The 21,591-nt window shown below is 39.7% G+C and overlaps 2 protein-coding genes across 2 annotated transcripts in view; one reads left to right on the top strand and one right to left on the bottom strand.

Moving 5' to 3' along the window:
- Positions 1–1,571: 1,571 nt before the first annotated feature.
- On the top strand, positions 1,572–2,346 carry LOC310648520 (uncharacterized protein; the record flags this gene model as incomplete). Its single annotated transcript, XM_083376414.1, has 1 exon — positions 1,572–2,346. The coding sequence occupies one exon, from the start codon at positions 1,572–1,574 to the stop codon at positions 2,133–2,135; it is 564 nt and encodes a 187-aa protein (XP_083232540.1). The 3' UTR covers positions 2,136–2,346.
- A 7,547-nt stretch (positions 2,347–9,893) lies between these two features.
- CALCOCO2 (calcium binding and coiled-coil domain 2) overlaps positions 9,894–21,591 on the bottom strand; it is a 29,706-nt gene continuing 18,008 nt past the window's right edge. The window contains exons 9-15 of the mRNA XM_083377058.1: positions 21,445–21,570; positions 20,233–20,339; positions 16,006–16,096; positions 14,603–14,689; positions 13,563–13,683; positions 12,503–12,531; positions 9,894–11,964 (exon numbers count right to left, since the gene is read on the bottom strand). Coding sequence (XP_083233184.1) covers positions 11,782–11,964; positions 12,503–12,531; positions 13,563–13,683; positions 14,603–14,689; positions 16,006–16,096; positions 20,233–20,339; positions 21,445–21,570 — 744 coding nt within the window. The 3' untranslated portion in view covers positions 9,894–11,781. The remainder of the gene's footprint in view (positions 11,965–12,502; positions 12,532–13,562; positions 13,684–14,602; positions 14,690–16,005; positions 16,097–20,232; positions 20,340–21,444; positions 21,571–21,591) is intronic.

The raw sequence follows: 21,591 nt of genomic DNA, 5'->3' as shown, positions 1-21,591 counted from the left end.
CTACCCTCCCGGTGCAAAAAAATAGCGCGAGACGACTAGGTGCTTCCTCTCCTCCCTTTATCTAATCACAGTTGGAAACGTAACCAATCATGGCTACCAGAGAACTGGCTAATTTGAATATTTGTAAATTCTCAACCTTCCTCCTGAAGAATTAATTATGATCTGCTGTTGCCATAGATTGATAGTACCGTAATTTTATAAGAGCTATCATGACCTCATGATTCTTTTGATAGTTGACGACGGCATTTCTGCTCCTTCCTTTTTTAAGGAGTGTTACTTTTGCTAAATAGTCTTAACAAACCAAATGCTGATATTTAAAGACTTTGAGGGCTAGGAATGGAAATGCACGTGTTAGTAATATTTTTCTTTTCTCTCAATTGCCCATGATACAACAGGAATGCTAAATACTCGTTATTTTTCATGGAATATGAGCAACCGAATAGTTTTTACCATCAGACCAATTATTGCCAAAAGACACACATAATTGGGAGATGTCAAGAATTAACTGTGATTTAAATACTTGTTCTCTGCTTATTTTGCCAATTATTTTTAAAAATAAAGCTTGATACTGTGATACTTAAAATCAAATTATAATGCATTGAGTCACCTGCACAGAATTTCTATGTCTTTTTAAAAATTGATCTTTCAAAATGAAGGCAGGCAAGTGTTGCCATGTTTTAAAAATCTCTAGTAGTGTTTCTTTAAAGAGTTTAAAAAGTTTTTAAAAAGATTTTACTATATAAACGTACTTAGCAGTAAATCTCATTGAAATTCAAATTAATTCTAAACAGGAATATTGTACTCAGTGGTAGGATTCAAATATATGAACAACTGGTTCTCTGTGGATGCTGCTTCTAGAAGTCCATTCTGGGCCTGGGCAACAAAAAATTAGCTACTGGTTCTGCTGAAGTGCGAACTGGCTCAATCCCACCACTGATTGTAGTGTTGATATAACCCATAATTTAAGATATATAGCACAATTCAAATTTGTTCTAAAACATTTATTTACATTTCTATATCATTTTTGTATTAGATATGGTATTTTATCAACTTCCTAATGCTTTTCCTTATTTAATCAAAATTGGTTCATTCACATGCAGTAGATAACTGATACTGATCTTTAGAGAACCAACTTTGCAAGAGTATAAAAATCTTTGGGAAGAAAAAAACCCGTCACCAAATGGAACTCCCTCCCCTCATATAGCAATAATATGCCATAAAGTGTCTCTCTATACATATGGATACATATACTCTAATGGAAAATTATGAAAAGTATTAAATTGCCAAGTATTTCCTGAATATGTGTTTATAACCACAATGAAGTAGTTTTGTTTAATAAAGTCTAAGCAGCAATACATAATGTCATTATAACATGGCTACCAGCAAACAAACTTGTGTCAAATAAGTAGTCTTCAAAAGTTCCAGCATGTCAGCTGCCAACAAGATAGTATTGTAATAGGAATTTCCACACCACTCCCCCTAGCGTGCAGCCAATGAAATAAAGACTGGCTGAATATAAGATTGCAATCATTTCCTCTCTGTTTCACACCTTGCGTATGCTTAAATGAGCCATGGGGCTTTTACTCAGTCGGATTTATGATGCTTTCTATGGGATGGAGGCACGTATTCTCCTTCTGGGTCTGGATGCTGCTGGCAAAACAACTCTTCTCTACAAGCTGAAGCTGAATGAAACAACTTCAACCATTCCCACTGTGGGCTTCAATGTGGAGACAGTTCAATCCTTCAACAATGTCACTTTCACCATGTGGGATGTTGGTGGACAAGAGCGCATCAGGGCCCTATGGAAGCACTACCATACCAACACAGATGGGCTGATTTTCATGGTGGACAGTATGGACTATTATCGTTTTGAAGAAGCTAGGCTGGAATTGGAGTCGTTACTGGATGCTGACGATTTGCGAGGGGTGCCTTTAATGCTGCTAGCCAACAAACAAGATTTGCCTGAAGCATGGCCTCCCATGGAAGTGGCAGAAAGGATGGGAGTGAGGAAAATATCAGGACGCAAATGGCGTATTCAGGGTTGCTCTGCTGTAAGTGGTGTGGGGATCCCTGAGGCTATGGAAAAACTATCGGAGATGGTCAAGGCATATCGCAAAACTAAGAGGACCATCTGAGTCCAAAATATGAAGAACACAAGGTTTTCTGCTTAATTCTTTTCTGTATGCAGCAGAGTCTTGCAAAAAGCCTCTTGGATCCCATTTACTCCTAATTCTCTTCATGAGTCATATGAAAAAACATTCTTTAATGTTGGGACTGATCTTTGAATATAGAGTAGGCTATAAAACTCTGTTGGACTAAATACCAATTGGACTTTTTAAAAATGCAGTTTACATCTTCATCTTCACAGTGAATCAAGTTGAGAATTCCAAGGCTTGAATAAATGAGACTCTAGTATCAACAATGAATCTTTAGTTATCAGAGGCCAATCGTATTTTGACTCAGTAAAATGTTAATTCTTCTGCTGCATTGGTAATAATTCTAGTTGTATTAAGAAAGTCTATACCTTGCTTCATATCATATAAAAACTTATGTAACAATAAATAGATTGCATGTCAAAACTGGTGTTTCTTCTTTGGCATTTGAGTAAAATGTACCATTTATTCTCTACTTTTCTTAAACACAAGTATACCAAGCACAGTGTGCTTGTCTTTCATTTTATGTTATTTTGGCCTTAAGCATTTTACTTCTCTTAATTCAGGTGTTTTTGGAAGATGCTGGTTATTTTGAAGGGGAAGGGGGCATTGTTCCCCTGATAAATAAAACTTCACAAATCTTTTAGCTTTGAAGGCTTCCCAGCTATTCTTCCAAGCAGTCCCTCTTTCAGGCTTCTATGTGAGCTTGAAAAAGTATCATTGCTTTAATAAGTGCATTAACTTTAGCTCATGGGTTCCTTAAAGGATCAGCATTTTTTTCAGGATCATATGGAAAGCTGAAAAAATGATTAATTATGAGTGAGATGCTGCATTTGTGCAAGGTTCAAAGGCTTTCCCTGAAATATATTTGAAGTGTACATAGCCCTAATAAATATTCATCAAAAAAAAGACAGTGGTGGCTGATGAACACTGGCTATTGTAGAACCATATCAGTATAGAATCCTTGGTCACTTTATGTCATCTTTTGCTAGGTTGCAAGCACTTTTCAACCTTTTCTTAAACTGAAGTTCAGTACCCTGATCCCTGACTCTTCCTCAAAACAATAGTGTTAAAAGAAAGCACCAGAAGGCTGAAATAGCATATTCAGGTAAGAGAAGAGGTAGAACCTGGGGGCAAAATTAGAAGAGGGATCAGCCTAGAATTCTAAGTAGCCGATAGGAAACTGAGTACAAACACCTTTAATCATTCAGTCAGTCAGGTTAGTTGAGATGATTCATACCTATCATTAACAATAACTTAGTTTAATTGGACCTTCACGTGAACCTGATCTTTCACACCTGACAATTCAGTAGTTGTTAAATTCTAGTAAATTACAGAGAAAAGTTTCTGGTGTAAGGCATTAATGATAGATAGTAATTATAAAGTTATTTACTTTTTTATACTTGCATTGAATCCATACCATTCCAGTTCTAAAAGTCATAGAGTATCAGACAGAAATGTACTAGATGTGTAGGGAAGTTGCTGTGTATTGTTAAAACAGTTGGATTTATGTCTGATGAATTTCTTCTGCATATGGAATTTGGGAGAAGCATTATCTCATGTAGAGAGGCACCTGGGATACATTCCTGTATGAATTGTGGGGAAGGGGGAGGGTTACATTTGAAAGTCTGCTTGGGCATATGGCTTTAGAGTTCCAAAGTAAGCCTGAAAGACTGAGGCAAAATGCAGGTAGGCAGGTAAGTATGACTGATAACACCTTCACAGAATGGCAACTGGATCAGGTTTTTGCAGTTTACATTACATAGATGCTGAACTATCTACTTTATAGGGAACTGCAGTAAATTAAGGACTTCCTCAAAATGATGATAGACATGCAGTGGTAGTTTGATGCAAGCACTATCCTGACATTTAGCAAAAGTATTTAAGGGCACCATGCTGCATATTTCATCACTTGTCTCTCTTGTAAAACCTATACAATTTCCTGGCTTGTTTGAAGCATGGGTAGATATTGGGAGCATTTAATGTCAACTATTCTTCAAGTTTTTTAAATTAATGTGCAAGATTTTATAAGATCAATAACTTATCAATACAACTTGAATGATTTTTTCTGTGTTCAGTATGAGCAAGTAACATACCATTTTTGAAAGAGTACTTGCATATGGGAATGTAGTTTCCTTGTTTCTTCCAAAACAGGCAAACATTCTTATAGAATACTGTAGTTCCAACAAGACAAGATGTTCTGTAATGTAGTTTCTTTTACATTTAATCTTCTACTTGCCTGCTTTATACATAACAGGGAACAGTGATCAATTTAGTTAGTTTTCCAAGCCAACCCTTTTTACCAGATCAAATTTCATGTTTTCTTCATATTTCCATCAATCCGATTAGATTGATTCTTCAGTCTTTTAGCTAAAAGATCTATTAAACACAAAGATGGAAATTGTTCCTTTTTGAGCCACCACTTTTTATTTAATAATTCCAGAATGTTGGCTTATGTCATCAAAGTTATCCCAAGAACATATAATGATTTTTGACATAAAAGATCAACAGAACGTCTCTGTTTTTTTCTTATTTTTCATATTTTACACAACTTGATAACCAGAAGGGGGCGAAAAAGTATCATTTCTCTGCAGAGTTAGAACAAAGGGTTATTTCTGTTTTGTTTTTGCAGCTAGTGAATGAATTGTGCTTGTAATGAATGATATACACAAAGTAGTTTTTTTGGAGGGAAAAAAAGTGCCGGAACTCATGCACAGTCCGGTTCCAGTCGAAAGCCCTTTACGGAGGGGTGGGGGGGAGAGAAGAAGCTGCTTTAGGGACCTTCCAAGGCTCAGATCACTCACCTGGAAAAGGTCTGTCTCCTCTCTGCCACGGTTCCTGCTGCCGCTCCGATCTGAGGCCAGGGGACACGTCCACAGACCTCCGTGGCCATGGAACCGGGCTCTGGAGGCTTGGACAAGGCCTCCAAAGCCCAGATTGGGCTGCGGGGGGAGGGTGCAAAATCGCTCCGCAACCATAGATCTGGGCTCTGGAGGCATTTTCCAGACCTCCGGATCAGGTCGCAGGTGGCTGCAAAATCGCTCCGTGACTATAGATCTGGGCTCTGAAGGCATTTTCCAGGCCTCCGGAGCCTGATTGGGCTGCACGGGGGCCACAAAATTGCTCCGCAGCCATTGATCCAGGCTCCAGAGGCTTAGAAAAGGCCTGAGGAGGCCGGATCGGCCGTGGCGGGGGTGACGCGAAATTGCTCTGCAGCCATAGATCTGGGCCGCAGAGGCCTTTTCGAGGCCATCGGAGCTCGGATCGGGCTGCTGGGGGTCTGCAAAATTGCTCTGCAGCCATATCTGTACTCGAGCTAGCAGCTTAGAAGGAACTGTTAAATCCATTCAAAAAAAGGTGCCAGAACGTTGTTCCATGCATTCAATGACAAAAAAAAAGCCCTGGATACACATACTGGTTGTATTTACACACACACTTAGCATATTCTTACACTTGATTTAGTATATTGTGTGACCCAGCCTGTTTAGTTAATTTATAGTTCAATGTATTATTAGGGTTTTGGCAACCAAATTAAAGATGTGGTGTGAATTTAGCCATTCATTCTCTTTGAAGAAAAGATTATCTTAAGCTGTTCCATAGTTAAAAGTAATTTTTGCCTCATTAAAATAATTTAAAAATCTATTATTATGTGTAACTGTAATTAAATACCAGTATACTAAATGGGACGCGGTGGCTCAGTGGGTTAGGACGCTGAGCTTGTGGATCAGATGGTCGGCAGTTTGGTGGGTCGAATCCCGAGTGCCGCGTAACAGAGTGAGCGCCTGTGTCCCAGCTTCTGCCAACCTAGCAGTTTGAAAGCATGTAAAAAATGCAAGTAGAAAAATAGGGACCACTACGGTGGGAAGGTAACAGCATTCCGTGCGCCTCTGGCGTCTAGTCATGCCGGCCACATGACCACGGAGACGTCCTCTGACAAGCGCTGGCTCTTCAGCTTTGAAACGGACATGAGCACCGGCCCCTAGAGTCGGAAACGACTAGCACGCATGTGCGGGGGAACCTTTACCTTTACCTTTTATACTAAATGGGAGCACTGACTGGAGTTTCATATTTCTAAGTTAGATTTTACTTAAAGTATTTTCTTAGCTTCTAACCTTTGGAAGTTATTCTGCCAATGGATAAGGATACAACCCATCACTGTTATATATCTATTACAAAATCTAGGTAATGGTATAGACACTATGAGTTAATAGTGGGAGAAGGAAGGCATGCAGCCAACAGCACACTTCTCCTTCCTATAGGCTTCTCTCCTCTTTGCAAAAGCATTCAGCCAATGATAAATTTCACATTCCTGTAGGCCCCTCTCCTCTTTGCACAAGCGTTTTTGCAAAGAGGAGAGGGTGCCCTGTTCTCCTTTCCTACACTGACATCTTGAGCATTGGAGATCTTCAAAAGGTAAGTGAGCGATCGGTTACAGAGTTGGTGTGGAGAAGGCCCAAGCAGCTGTGGGGATCCTAAGGAGTGTGAAGCAGAGCATGGGATATCTCAGTGGGTAGGGAGAGGCCTTGGATGGCCAGAAGCAGATGGTCTTGTTCCTGCACTAGGCTCCCTTGGTTTTCCCTACCCCTGAGGTACCCCATGCGCACTTAACAATCTGCACACATTTCTGAGAAGCAGCAATGAGGGCTCATTTACTTAATGTGTTTCATTTAATGTCCTCCTGGCTTATGATGGTAATGGGCAGCTCCATTTTGATCGTAACTCAAGGACTACCTGTATTCTTTTTGTGGGAAGGGTGGTGTATGACAACCCTGCAAAGTAGTATCATCCAGTCTCCTGATATGCTAAGATCCACAACTTCTGGTGCTATGTGATTTTCAGGTGGTGGCAGATTATAAAAGTAATAAATCATTTTGAAATTATTCCATATCTCAGTAATCTCAAACAAACTATCAAGTGATAAATGCTCTTTTATACTCCTGAGATTTCAGGTGAAAATAAATATATAAACACTAGTTTGGTGTATGGTGAAAGTGCTGGCCTAAAAACCCAAGAAACCTGTGAGTTCTAGTCCCGCCATGAAAGCCACCTGGGTAACTTTGGGCCAGTCATTCTCTCTTAGCCCAATCTACCTCACCTGATTCTTGTTATGGAGAAAATAGACTAGAGATAAGATTTATGTAAGTTCACCACCTTGAGATATTTATAAAGTAGTAAAGATGGAATATGTGCATCTCTGTGCTGTGTGTACGTAGTGCAAAATTTGACAATTTATGAGTTTTCATGAATTTTTAAAACTGCATTTTAAATCATGGGAGCTGTATAGAGATCCTATGGCAATATTATGGGATATATGGTGCATTTGAGTGCCTCACTGATTGAGTTACTGCAGGGATTGCAAACAATGGCTTAGCAAGCTGTGTGAGTTCATTGGGTAGGTCTCCAAATATTTTGAAGGACATTTGCCAATACACTAGGTAGCACAACTTCAGGTATGCTGGATGTAGTTCAGTAAATTTGGAAGATCACAATTTGTGCTTTATCACCTTGACTATAGAAACATTGCTAAATGCATTTTTCTATCACAGAAACGCATTTTAGATTTATATTCACCTTTCATTCAGGAGTTCAAAGTGACATGCGTAATGCTCCTTCTCCAAAATCCCTATAGAAAATTAGACTGAGAATCCCAGACCCCAAGGGAGTGCCTGTTGTGAAGGATGGACCAGAACATGGGTGTCTGTTTCTAGTCCAGCACCTACATCACCATTTTGTGTGACTGGATAGGGACAAAAATGTTAGTATAATTCTATATTTTTATAATTTTAATTACTTCTTCAGCTCCATATTCTAGCTCACTGGTTTCCCAAATTGCATTAAGAACCTTTTTGAATGTTTAAATCAGGGGTCTTCAAACCTGGCCCTTTCATGACTTGTGGACTTCAACTCCCAGGATTCCTCAGGCAGCGTGCCTGGCTCAGGAATTCTGGGAGTTGAAGTCCACAAGTCATAAAAGGGCCAAGTTTGAAGACCCCTGGTTTAAACTTTTGTGGAGTCCCATATGACATAGCAGGACCTTCAGTATCTGTTGACTGAAATAAAACAATAATAAAATCTAGCATGAATTTAATTTTAATTAATTTTAATTCATTTTTATTTTACTAAACACAAAACACACAGGCATTGTATAGGCAATGGAAGTTTACTCACTGTACAAAAGTTAATAATTTTGGGTGGGAGATGCATATTGGTGAGGTTGGTGTTCAGATGAGACTTAAAAGGAAGCCAGTGGTATGACCCAAGGGATAAGATAGGTGAAGTGTCTTATTTATGGGAGAAGAAAAACAGAAGAGGGGATTGTGACAGATGGGATGCATTGGTGGGGTAACAGGAGCTCTTAGGGCAGTGAATGCAGAACAAGGAAACATAGAATGGTGATTGTTATGTTGTTAGTAATTAAGACAAAGAAAAACAAACCATGGGCAGTTCAGTATTGCAATTAGGCTGGAAAAATTACTCTTAGTCAGCAGGAAGAAAGGAACTAGCCTAAATCAGTTGCTATTCTACCTCCTAAAACAGCTTAGTATTTATCTTCTTCCCTATACTTCAACTCAGACAGTAAAGCATCTGTGTCAGCAGAAGAACCATCTGGCTTGTTTTGTTCTCCATGTTTGATACATATTGTAGACCCCTTCCAGGGGTGTCAAAACTCAATTCCATTGAGGGCCGCATCAGCATTACAGTTGCCCTCAAAGGGCAAGTTGCATGTAAAGACTATGTATCACATTAATCCCAGTGTACCCAAGCCTCCTGTCTTGCATTTCCTCCTGTCTTTGGGTAAGTCTGCAGGCAGGCAGCTACGTGTGGGAAAGTGCAGCACAGATGAAGGAAAAGGAGAAAGGAAAGACAGTGAGGTGGGGGAAGGGGTGAGAACTGAAGAAACAGACACCACCCTGAGCGCCTTCCATACTTTCTTTCCTTCCCTCGCCAACCACTCGCTCTCAGGCAGAGGGCATGCCCCCCCCCCCCGTGGTTACTGCTGCTACACAGCTCCACATGTTGAGAGGCTCCCGCTGCCCCAATGCTAGCAAAGATACCTGAAGAAGTGAGGAGGCAACTGCTCAGTCACCTCCTCTTCCTAGTCTGCTTGCGGGCCAGATTTGGCCCACAGGCCTTGAGTTTGACACGTCTGCCTTGCAATAACTCTGAGGACCCCCCACTCAGAGTTTAGGATTAGTGGTTCAATTTGTTGCATAATGATACTAGGATTTGCCTTTCTCTGGAAGAAACTCTTTATATTTGGTGCACCCCAATAAGCTAATTATGTATATCCCCATATTTCATATTATTGTAGATTGGAAATTGCCCAAATGAAATGTGAGAAGGATAACTAAATCAGACCTTGTCCAATCCTGTCACAGTCCTGATTTTGTGAATGTGTGTGAGATATGTGACTTTCTGACAGGATGCTGCAGTCTTGGCTCTATCATTAGACAGACCCTGGAACTACTAACCAGCAGCTACTGCTAAAAAATCAGAGTTGGATATGTCAGCAACTGGTCTACTGCCGTTTCATTTGTGTAAACACGTTATATCTGTGCATCATTGAGGAAAAATTCTACTGTGAATCCATCCAGCTTCTCTATATTAAACAAGGGAAATAAAATCTTGGGCATTACTTCAGGCAACAAAATATCTTAAGGCATCTTTACACAGTGTATCTGTTACAATCTTTATGCAACTCCTCTGGTAGAAATTTCACCAAGGAAGACCAACAATTAAGAGAGTATCCAAATAATAATTTTATTTTGGTAAAAGCAGCCAAGTGTGAAGAGAGCCAAAGTAAACTTGCAAGGCAGCTACAGAACTTCATCAAAAGAAACAGATGGCATGTAGTTCAAATAGAAAATATAAAGGAAGAAACTGCTTTTACAACTGATAAAGACAGGATCTTTAATTAATTCCCAAGTGCAAGCAGAGTTTCTTCTGAAATCTACCCTGTTTTTTCTGGTATGCTTAATTATCTGAGCTGATATATTAAGTGGTAAAATGGTCTCAGTTTAGAATCGTTTCCAAGACTATCTTTACTACTAGAGGGTGGCTATTTAGAATTTACTACATAAGATTCACTGGATATGCACATGCACGTATCTCTCTCCATTCTGAAAAAAGGATATATTTTCAATAAGTAATAAGTACTTGAAAAAGATAAACCAATGCTTATTTATCTGAACTGAATGGAATACTTTGTTTGAATTTGTCTCCTGTACAGAAACACTCAGTGTACATGCCAAGCAAAAATCATAATCATAATATAAATTTAAGAGGGAACAAAGAAAATAAGAAGGATAAATAATAATAATACTACAGCCATGCTACATGGATTAATATACATGGATATTAGACAGCACTGTGAGAGTTAGGTGTTTAGCAGAATGATGGCAATGGAGTAAGTAGTCCATTGTTACAAATTTAAAGTTTTCTGTACTGGAAAACATTTCCCCAATTTTTTTAAAAAAGCAGCAACATAACTTATAAGATAAAAATGCTACTAAAGTAGATTTTGCTATATATAATTTTAACTATTTAGCTAACCGATACATGGTATATAATCTGCATGTAAGCAACTTATCTCTGTTACAGGATTCAGTCTTAAAGAATAAAAAGTGCACAGTCAAACTAAAAAATAATATTGTGATTTTTCAAGAAAAAGAATTCCACGCATGTGTTCTATTTTAATAGAATACTCTTAATTATATAATAAGCTTGGCCTTTTGACAATGCAATCATATATAAGAGAAATTTCAACAAAGCAGCACATTTCTATCTTAACATACAGAGATTCTGGTTATAAGATTGTTGCAACTCCTTAATGTTGGAGGTACAAACACTACAGTCCAATCTGAAGCTTCCAATAAATTGACTCTATTAAAATGTATTAATATTTTGTTTTCAGCAAAGGCTCTTTTTTTAACCCTTTCTATACGGTGACAACACTGGTGAAAACTTGTTATTTCCTTTATCAGTCTCAACATCATTAAAAAAAATGGGTTCGGTCTTCAGATCATTTTCTGATATGACAGTGAGCTCCCTGACATCAGACTTGGAACATTTTTGTAACTGGGAAGAATAATTGTTGCTTTGCCTGAACAGCATAAAATAGAAGCAAAGCAAGCAAAAATCCAATTTTATTCTTTGCTACTGGCAGAGCTAGAAACCACGATGAAGTCAAATATACCCGTCCCAGGATAATGTTGCAGGATCCAATCTGGGTCGGTCACAGAGACCAGAGGTTTTGTCTTCCAAACTTTCATTGTGCTGGAGCCCATATGCTAAAAATATTCTCTTTAGTAGAGCTAGAAAACTATATATGCTTATCATGAACATGATTCTTTATTCATAGATTAAGGGTAGAGGGGGAAAAAGCATCTTATTTTTAAATATAAGATTTAAAAATGGAAAATTCTGCTTCCAAAGCAAAAACATAATGTATTATTTAACACATGCATCACAAGAAAATTAAACTAATCAGTACTTCAAGCCCAACAACAGACTTCAGCCTTGTATGTCAAGTTTAGCAGATCAAGTATCTATCCCTGCCAGATCATACAAAGGAAAGAAATGAAAGAAAAAAGGCATTAGTGTAATAGCTTCGGTGGTGCAAGCAGGCTTAATCTTGGTCAAAGCGATGGCAAAAGACATGATCATCATACACTTGCTTGCTTGAGCTGTCAAAGGTTTTATCACAAAATGGACAGTCGAGGATATGATTTTGCACATGATCCAAATACTGTTGTTGTCCAATGTCATTAGGGAAGACTGCCTGGCACATGGGACACGTTTTGGGAGGGACCTAAAAGAAGACAATGCAATTTTTTTTTCCAAATAGCTTGCAACTGCATGATATAAATTGCTGTTACAGGAATGGACAAGCTTTTGTTTTGTGGCATTCTGGTAGGTGGAGTGGAATTGTAGCTAGCAGAGAAAAAGGAGATGGATACCTCAAACCAGCGTTTCCCAAACTTAGGAACTTGAAGATGCGTGGACTTCAACTCCCAGAATTCCCCAGCCAGCTATGCTGGCTGGGGAATTCTGGGAGTTGAAGTCCACGCATCTTCAAGTTCCTAAGGTTGGAAAACGCTGCCTCAAACCAACAAGTGCAAAATATTAAGTGACTAAGGGCATTAATCTGCTTCCCCCCCAGTTCTATACAAGGCTGGTTTAAAGCACCAAAAGGACAATGATTGTAACCAACAATTGCAACTTCAATTACCATGTATCCTTTCCCCTTTTTCCTCTGATTTTTTTCACTGTAACACTATCTTTACAGTGTGGTTTCAGGTTTTTTTGTATTGTGTTCAATAATAAAGGCATTAAAAGTGAAAACTCACCGGGTCCCTCTCAGCAATTTCTGGTGGTGCTGTAAAACAAACCAAAGTGATAAAAACAAAACACATTTACATTAGTTAATTAATATATAGCATCAGTAACACTTTAAACTACTATGTGATGGTAAAAAACAGTGATGTCAGAAATCAGTCATAGAGTCTATACACTTGTATGAATATTTGTAAGATCTGGCAACATATAATCTATTCCATCTTATTTGGACATACAACTCGTAGAATCTGCCAATGTCCACTTCAGGGCATTGTTATTATGTCTCAGCAAAATATAACATATCCAAAAGAAGTAGCACTTCCCATAACTGCAAAATCTGGTACAGTACTCCTTCACTTATGCTTGGTGACTGTTCAAAGTTACCATGGATCCCTCCCAAAAGGTACTTATAACCTGATTTTAAAGTACCAATGACTGCCCCTGCCTAAAGTCATGTAGACCACATTTTGGGTACTTGGCCACTGGTTTGCATTTATAGCCATTTTCAGTATCTCATGGTCAAGTGCCCACAATTTACAAAGTTTTTCCCCCCAAAAACCAGTGTTTGCTTCTGATCTTTGACAAAAACATCCAGTAGTGAACAATGGGTTTGCTTAACAACCACTTAATAACTGCTGCAAAAAAAGGAACAAAAAATTGGATCAGTTATGTGATGACCAACTTTATGATCATCACAACTTACATCAATAATGGGGAAGACTCTATTATGGTCATGAGTTGAGGACCACCTGAACAATTAAACAACACAGCACTGGATGAAGGTGAAGGTTTGTTCTTTGGGCTTGTGGGTTGGTTTCCGAACGTTTCGTTACCAGGCTAGGTAACATCTTCAGTGGAGTTAGGGCTGTGTTGTTTATAAGGATTTCAGGTGAGAGTGTGTCAAGTGAGGGATTTTTGATGGGTCATTTACGAGTCATCAGTGAGAAGTTTGTGATGGGTCTTGTGACAGAGCGATTACGTCACAATACATCAACACAGCAATTGGATTATCAATTAGCATACTTTTGCTGCTAGTTTGAACCTCACCACTGGATGTCCAACACCACTCACCAGAATATGGATTTCCAAACAGGAGGACAGAATTAGGTGGTGACTGGGATAGCAGATCAGCAGATGAACTGCATATATCAGGGAGGCGTGCCCTCAAGCCCTCATTTTCCTGCCATAATTTCTGTAAAAAAAAATATCTAAAATGCAAAAACAGTAGCTTTGGAAGTTATGATATATAGTTAGCTGGGCCAAGAAACAGTTGTTTGCATCTGAAATATAGCAACAAAATTCCCTGCTTGCACCTGGAAGCTGATTTCTCAACATTCCCATAATACAGTTTCACAGTGGGAACATCCACACAAAGGTTTGCAACAGTTCAGAAGCAGCTGTAGATTTTTCTGGACATCATACTGCTGATTGATCTAGGGACCTGGAAATGTTTATTTTTGTTCTGTACTGATTTAAAACCTGAGCAAAACTGGGTGCCATCCTTTGCAATACTGCAGAGATTGTAAGCAAGTTCTTCTTCTATACTGAAAACTTTTGCTTATTCCCACCTCCTGCAATCAAAACTCACATTACTTTCTCTTTTCTCTTCCATCATATATTATCAGTGTCCTATTCCTAGTTTGTCTACAGGTAAAATTTAGTATGCACTTGCCACTGAAGCAACATGCAACCATGGTTATAACTAGTGAGTAAAGTGTCTGCCTACAAAAATGCCAAACATTATTATTTCACTTTTTATAGCTTGCACACAATATTGTAGAATACAGTAACACTGTGCAGTAAAGGAAATTTACCTCATAAGGACCATTTAGTTTTGTTTCAAATGGACAAATGGACATAACATGTATTGAAAGTGTGTATAGATATTAGGGACTCTGTGCATTAAGGGAAACAAGGATAGTGGCTTACCCATCTGTCTTTGAAATGTTTGGGAATTAAAATATCCAGAACTCTTAGCCACAAGGAGGCCACTAGACTACAAAAAACTGTCACAAGCAACTTCTATCTGTCTCTAACTGCACAATACTGCCTTCTGCACAATAATCCAACAGTAGCATCTCTCATCACTCCCCACATGACAAAGTTTGCACCTGATTTTCTTGCTCTATTTCATCTTTTTCCTTCTTCAGGGTTTGAAGTGCAAGTGTTTGTTCTTCCTGAATCTTGCTCAAGTTTTGCTGAGAAAAGAAAAAAGCTGAAGCATAATTAGAAGCCAAAGGCAAATGATAAACATCTTTCTTCCCCCATTCCCCAAATCCATATTTTATACGTCTTTCACTAGAACTCAGGGTTACGATCCATTTAATTCTTAGAGCAGTAAGGAATAAGGTGGAGTAAGGTTAGGCTGAAAGATAACAGGGAGTGCAAGATCTTCCACTAAGTCTCAGGACTGGGAACTTAAATTAGGCATGCTCCATCTTTAACTACTATAAAAGCCAGCAATCCCAGAAGGATAATAGGATTTACACTGGGTGCCGTAATCAAATAATCTCTATATCATTCTAAAAGCACTGATAGATTTTGTTATTTTAGGCACAAACAAAATGGGTGAAGTGTACAGGAGGGAGACATTGGAATTGGCCCAGTCAAAAATGTGCACCCAAACTCTGTAATAGGATTTATAAAATAAGTGAACAGGTCTGCAACCCGCGGCTCCGGAGCCGCATGTGGCTCTTTCAGCCGTTTCCTGCGGCTCTCAGTCCTCTGCCATGTGCAGTCCAAAAAACAAAAAGTGGGACTAAAAAATTTCAACCAATCAATTCAAATATATCTCGCCTTGGCTCCACTCTTCAGTCAAACGCTGTTCTGCGCATATGCGCATGTGCACACATTTTTTGCGGCTCCCAGTTTTTCCTTTTGTGAGGGAACCGGTGGCTCTTTCACTGTTTCAGGTTGCTGACCCCTGGCCTAGATGATTGTAATTCACAGTAAGAATGGCCAGAGAATCAGGAATTTTGTTCAGGGGTGGGGGGTGGGCTACTACAATGGCCTGAAATTTGAGTCAGTCATAATTCCCTTTTCATTCCAGGCAATCATAATGTTGAATGGTCACTGAATCAATGGTCATAACTCAAGGAATATCTGTTTATGAAACAACTCAGATAAGGGTTTTAATTCTATCATGTTAAATGTTAAGCATACAGATCCAGGGTAAATATACAAAGGGAGTATGTATTGACAGAAGTTGTTCCTAAATTTAGATAAGGATGAAAATATGTATCAGAATTCATTGCTTCATCGGGAATGTGAAACAATTAAATATATTTGGTCCTATCCATTCAAGCATAAATGCTGTTTCTGATTCTCTAAAATTGGGATTTGAAAAGCTTCCTCCTCCCAAGGTTGAAGCTTATAGATGAACCTTCCATTATGATATTCTTTGCATGTGTTGAGACTGCAAGAAGTTGAAGAATCTGCACTGCTGGTCAAGTTGGCTGATTAGGTGTTAATTATTTTAAACCCTTAAGAAAAGATCCCAGCGCTGCTAACTCACTTGAAGTTCTTCTGCTTGACACAAAATGGTTTTCAGCTGGTTTTCCATCTGTTCTTTCTCAGATAACATAGATTCTTTCTCTTCTTTGATCCTGTTTGGAAACAGGCATAGCAGATTATTATTATTTCTTTATTGCATTTAATATACTACCAAGAACAATACTTCTCTGGATAATTCAGAGGATAAAAGTTATACTGTAACCTATGTAGTATGCAAATGCAGAGTATTTTTTGCTTAAGTTTAACCATCAGGTACAAGTAACCAAAACCATCCCATGAACAGGCCCAAGTAGATGCTTTACCATTGGTCACCCATATTACAAGAATCTTGCCAGACTGTCTGCCTTCTCTTGGAAAATGGCAAATATAGACCTAAGGGTTTACCTCAGACTTTCCTGCCCCGACTCCAAGCTGGAATGATTTTTTACTCCCTCTAGAGGGGGACCCTTTCCTTCATCTGGTGATTCTACCACATCATGACCTCCTCTCTAAACAAACCCCCTCCTTCCTCCATTTTGTCTTCTTTGTCTGAGTTCTCATGGGAACTGGACAATGGGGATAGTGATGACACGAAATGTAAGAAGAATCGTCCTCCTCCATGTCCTAGGAATCCTCCCAGCCAGGTAGCTTTCCCTGCAAAACATCTAAAGCATTAGAAGGGTCATCTCCCCCATTTCCCTCAGGAAGTGAAAACCCAAAGTTGAAGATTGAACCATTGCCAGTTTCACACTTCTCCCTGTGAATAATTACCCCCTTCACTCACTGGTTCTCCTCAGGCTAAGGACTGAAGCAGGTACTGGGAGCATGGAGTATCTTGGCTTGCTTGCAAAGCGCTTGTGAAACTTTTACTAATTCTGGAGCATCCATGTATCTTGCATTTTCTCACGAGTGCTCTGCTTCTGTGTAGCCCTTCCAGTGAATCAAACACTGTATTCTTTTCTCATCTTGAGTCCAATGTTTCCCTCACTTCAAATTCCCTTTGCCTTCAACAATCATAGAGGGGGATTGGGTGGGTGGAGGCTACCAATGACTGTAAAGTGCCTCCTTCACCAGCAATGAAGAGTGAAAGTGGGTGCACTTTGAAAGATGGTGGCAACCACAAACAAAAGTCCACAGCATTGACCTATCATAGGACCTTAAAAGCCCCCCCAAATTTTGCCTGTAGTTTTTTTTTTGAAAAACTGGTATAAGTTAAAAATATAGTAGGCAGCCACAGACGATCTGCCTTTGCAATTGCTAGCCTCTCTTATATTGTTGTTGTGTTGTCTAAGGACCTCTTGTAAGACCGTTTAGTTTGGTCTAGCTGTTCTTTCAACAGTGCCTGAGCACTGCACTGCTCCTCTGGAAAATCCAGGCCCCAAGAAAGCAACTCTATTGTGAGGTTGCAGATAAAATCTGTGAGTGGTTCCCCATAAGGCCTGGAACCGGGTGACTGCAATTGATACATGGATAGAATTACTATATACAAAATTAGCTAATGGATTAAGAGATGGCCAATTATGTTGGCTGTATGTACCTCAGATACTGTTGTAATATCTGGTTGTTAGTGATGAGATCTACCACTACCAATATTGATATATAACCTGCACTGGAAAATCTGTTCTAAAGTCAAATGATACTGTATGCCAAGGCTGGGGGAGTGGGGGTGGGTGTATTTTACTTTTGTCCCTTCAGCATACTTGGCATAGTCTTTGATGTCTGGTGTGATCTTAGGCCACCAACGTCTCTTAGTGTTTTGTGCAGTATCTTGAAGACTCCCCCATGTCCAGCTGTCTCAATGTCAATTCAAAGTTGTAGCACCTTCTCCCTTAAAAGTACAGGCATGAAGATCCTGTCTTTATGCTGCAGATTTTCCATCTTTGACCAAAAACAGAGATATTGTACCTTGATGGGTTCCCTAGAGGTCATCCATCCAGTCCCAAACATAAGGGTCTTGCTGCTGATATTTCTTGATTCTGGTGAACAAATCTTGGACCTGTTATCCTGCTGCCAAATTTCTTTGCTAATAATTGCCAGTGCCGACTAAAGTTGAAAGACTGTAATACTCTTGCAGGATTGGTGCTTATTGCAACTGAAGATACGTGGCTTGTGAAATAGGAGTCTAAGGTAACAAATATAGCACTGCTTGCACCTTAGTAAATCTGCAGACTATTAGTTGAAATCCTATAGCCTAAGTAGTCCAGTTGGGAGGTCAAAGGCGCATTTCTCAAGCTTGACAAACAGCGTATTCTCCTGTAGCTTTCACAACATCTTCCTAAGGTGCTGCACACAAGTTCTGTGGAACTTCTTGTCTCACCAGCTCACTCTGAATGTCATCATGCAAACCATGCTTGAACTGGTCAATCAAGGCTGACTCATTCCAATCAGCATCTGCTGCCAATAATTTAAAATCAGAAATGTATAACTGCACTCTTCTGTTGCCCTGCTTAAGCTGCTGAATCTTGTGACTGGCTGTGACTGCTTGGATGAGATCTCCAAAATATGTTCTGAATCTCTCCATGAAGTTTTGATAATTATTCATTATTGGGTCGTTGCCCTCTATGATTGGTTGTGCCCATTTGGCCGCAGATTCCTTTAACAAACTCAATATAGATGATACTTTTGCATGATCTTTTGGAAACTCTGCAGCTCAGGTTCCCATAAACAATTCACACTGACCAATGAAGTTTTTCATTTTGTCTGCTTCTCCTCCAAACTTCTCTGGCAAACCACTATGGGAGGAGACTGGTTGCTCTACCAGACCTAATGGGGTCGCTGATGGCTGAACCAACTGAAGTATTGTTGCTTGTAAGTTCCTCATTTCTGCTTCCACTTCCTGTTGATGTAGGAGTAAGGTATCCATCATCTGTTGTGAAGACATAGCAGCTGCCTGCAATTCTGCTGCCATATCCGTTGTTTTCTCCTTCCCAGAAGCGCAGAGTCTGGCTAGATTAATGTCAGGCGGAAGTAACCAGAACCATTCCATGAATAGGCCCAAGTAGATACTTTATTGCTGATCACACATATTACAAACATTTCACCAGACCATCTGCTTTTCCTATAGGTTTAACCTTCGATGTTTACTTCCCTGAACCGATTCCAAGCTAGAATGTCTTCTTACTCTTACTCCCCTTGGAGGGTTCCCCTCTCCTTTAGCCAGTAATTCTTCTGCATCCCAGAGAACAAAGTTTTTAACCACAATATGCATATTATCAGTGTTATTATTCTTATTCAAATGCTAGCCATAGCTAACTATATCTACTAAGAACAAGCCAGCTTCATAAAACTGTTGTTGTTAGTTGCGAAGTCGTGTCCGACCCATCGCGACCCTATGGACAATGTTCCTCCAGGCTTTCCTGTCCTCTGCCATCTTCTGGAGTCCATTTAAGCTCACACCTACTGCTTCAGTGACTCCATCCAGCCACATCATTCTCTGTCATCCCCTTCTTCTATTGCCCTCAATCTTTCCCAGCATTAGGCTCTTCTCCAGTGAGTCCTTCCTTCTCATTAGGTGGCCAAAGTATTTGAGTTTTAGTTTCAGGATCTGGCCTTCTAAAGAGCAGTCAGGGTTGATCTCCTCTAGGACTGACCGGTTTGATCGCCTTGCGGTCCAAGGGACTCGCAGGAGTCTTCTCCAGCACCAGAGTTCAAAGGCCTCAATTCTTTTGCACTCAGCCTTTCTTATGGTCCAACTTTCACTGCCATACATTGCAACTGGGAAGACCATAGCCTTGACTATCACAGGGTGATGTCTCTGCTTTTTAGTGTGCTGTCTAGATTTGCCATGGCTTTCCTCCCCAGGAGCAAGCGCCTTTTAATTTCTTGACTACAGTCCCCATCTGCAGTGATCTTGGAGCCCAGGAAAATAAAATCTGTCACTACCTCCATTTCTTCCCCATCTATTTGCCAGGAATTGAGAGGGCCAGATGCCATGATCTTGGTTTTCTTAATGTTTAGTTTCAACCCAACTTTTGCACTCTCCTTCTTCACTCGCAACAAGAGACTCTTCAGTTCCTCTTCACTTTCTGCCATTAGAGTGGTATCATCTGCTTCATAAAACTATGTCCTTGCATTTGTTTCCACACAGATAATAACAGAACAAAGGGATTCCAAACATGTTTTTTACGGCTGCATTGAAAAGAGAACAGGGATTTCATGAATCCAAGGTTTTCCTAAGCTTCGATCACTAAAATTTTACTTAGTGTTATGACTGAACCAGCTATCTCTAGGAGGAAAAATAAATACTTACTGCATCAGTTCTGCCTTAAGGGCACACTTCTCATGTTCCAGATCTTTCTTTTGGGATTCAAGTTTCTCACATTTGTTCTCTAAAGTGTTCACTCTATCTTGGAGAACCTGAAATGTCAGAGCAGAAAAACAAATCATCAAGATTTCCATTTATCATAATGTCACAGATAAGAAAAGTGTAATTAATATTTCTATTTTTCTTGTTTTCTTCTCACTATTATATTTTTGGCCAATCTATTAGCCATTATACAGTGAATAATCAATGGATTCTCTTTTCTTTTTGTTTTTGGGTAATTTTGTCTAGAAGTTTTTCTATAGCTTCCATTATTACAGCTAATTCTAAGGAAACATAGTTCTAAATTCAGACAATTCTGAAGCAGTGTGGTCTCAGCCATCAAAACATCTTCTGTTCTGAAGCTCCTTTATTTTTGTTTGAACATACAAAACCTCCTTCCCATCCAGTGTGTCCTAACATCAATATTTTAATGACTAGGATTCAATCAACTTTTTCTAATCTGGGCATAATTTGTCCCCCTTCCTACTTTTTAAACAAGGAACCATGTAATGTTCCATGCTTTCCTTTTTAATAACCTGGGTATTACACCAATATAGACTCAACATTGTCTATAGTACAGTGGTCTTTCCTCATTCTCCCCAATCCTGGTGGAATGTTTTCTTAGTAGTTCACTAAAAACTAGCACACTGAATAACACATAGCTATATTCCTTACTGTAAGGCAGACATGTCAAACACAAGGCCCGGGGGCCAGATCCGGCCCGCGAAGTAGTTTCATGTGGCCCGCGAAGCCATCCTGGAAACAGTGAGGGAACGGCCCCCGCTGCCTTGGCCCTGGCCCAGAGACCCTCCTTCCGCCAGAGACCCTCAGATCTGTCCCACTCCTGCCCAGGCCCTCCATAGGCACCCTTGAGGCGAACGATGTAGAGGTGTCCACGCCCACCCAGTAGGCCATAGGCACTCTAGCCACGCCCACCCAGTAGGCCACGCCCACCCAGGCCACACTCACCCGGCCCCCTGAGGGCAACCGCAATGCTGATGCGGCCCTCAATGAAATTGAGTTTGACACCCCTGTAGTGTAAGGCAATTTCTGTGGAGACTGTAAACTCTACATCATTTTAGAAAGGAAACACTAGTTAACTGTATTTAGTTATCTTTTTGTTGTTGTGCTTTGCTATGTTTTGGGGACGGTTCCTACCTTAGATGCTAAAAGTTCTTCTTGTAGATGCACATTCTGTTCCTGAAGACTTACTAGGTCCTTCATCAGTTTCTTATTTTCTTGAAGCAATGTTTCATTTTGCTGTTGTATTTTCTCCACTTCCCCCTACAAACCAAAATCAAAAGA

The sequence above is a fragment of the Vipera ursinii genome, assembly GCF_947247035.1.
Source record: "Vipera ursinii genome assembly, chromosome: Z".
Lineage (NCBI taxonomy): Eukaryota > Metazoa > Chordata > Lepidosauria > Squamata > Viperidae > Vipera > Vipera ursinii.
This window is presented reverse-complemented; position numbering and strand designations above follow the sequence as displayed.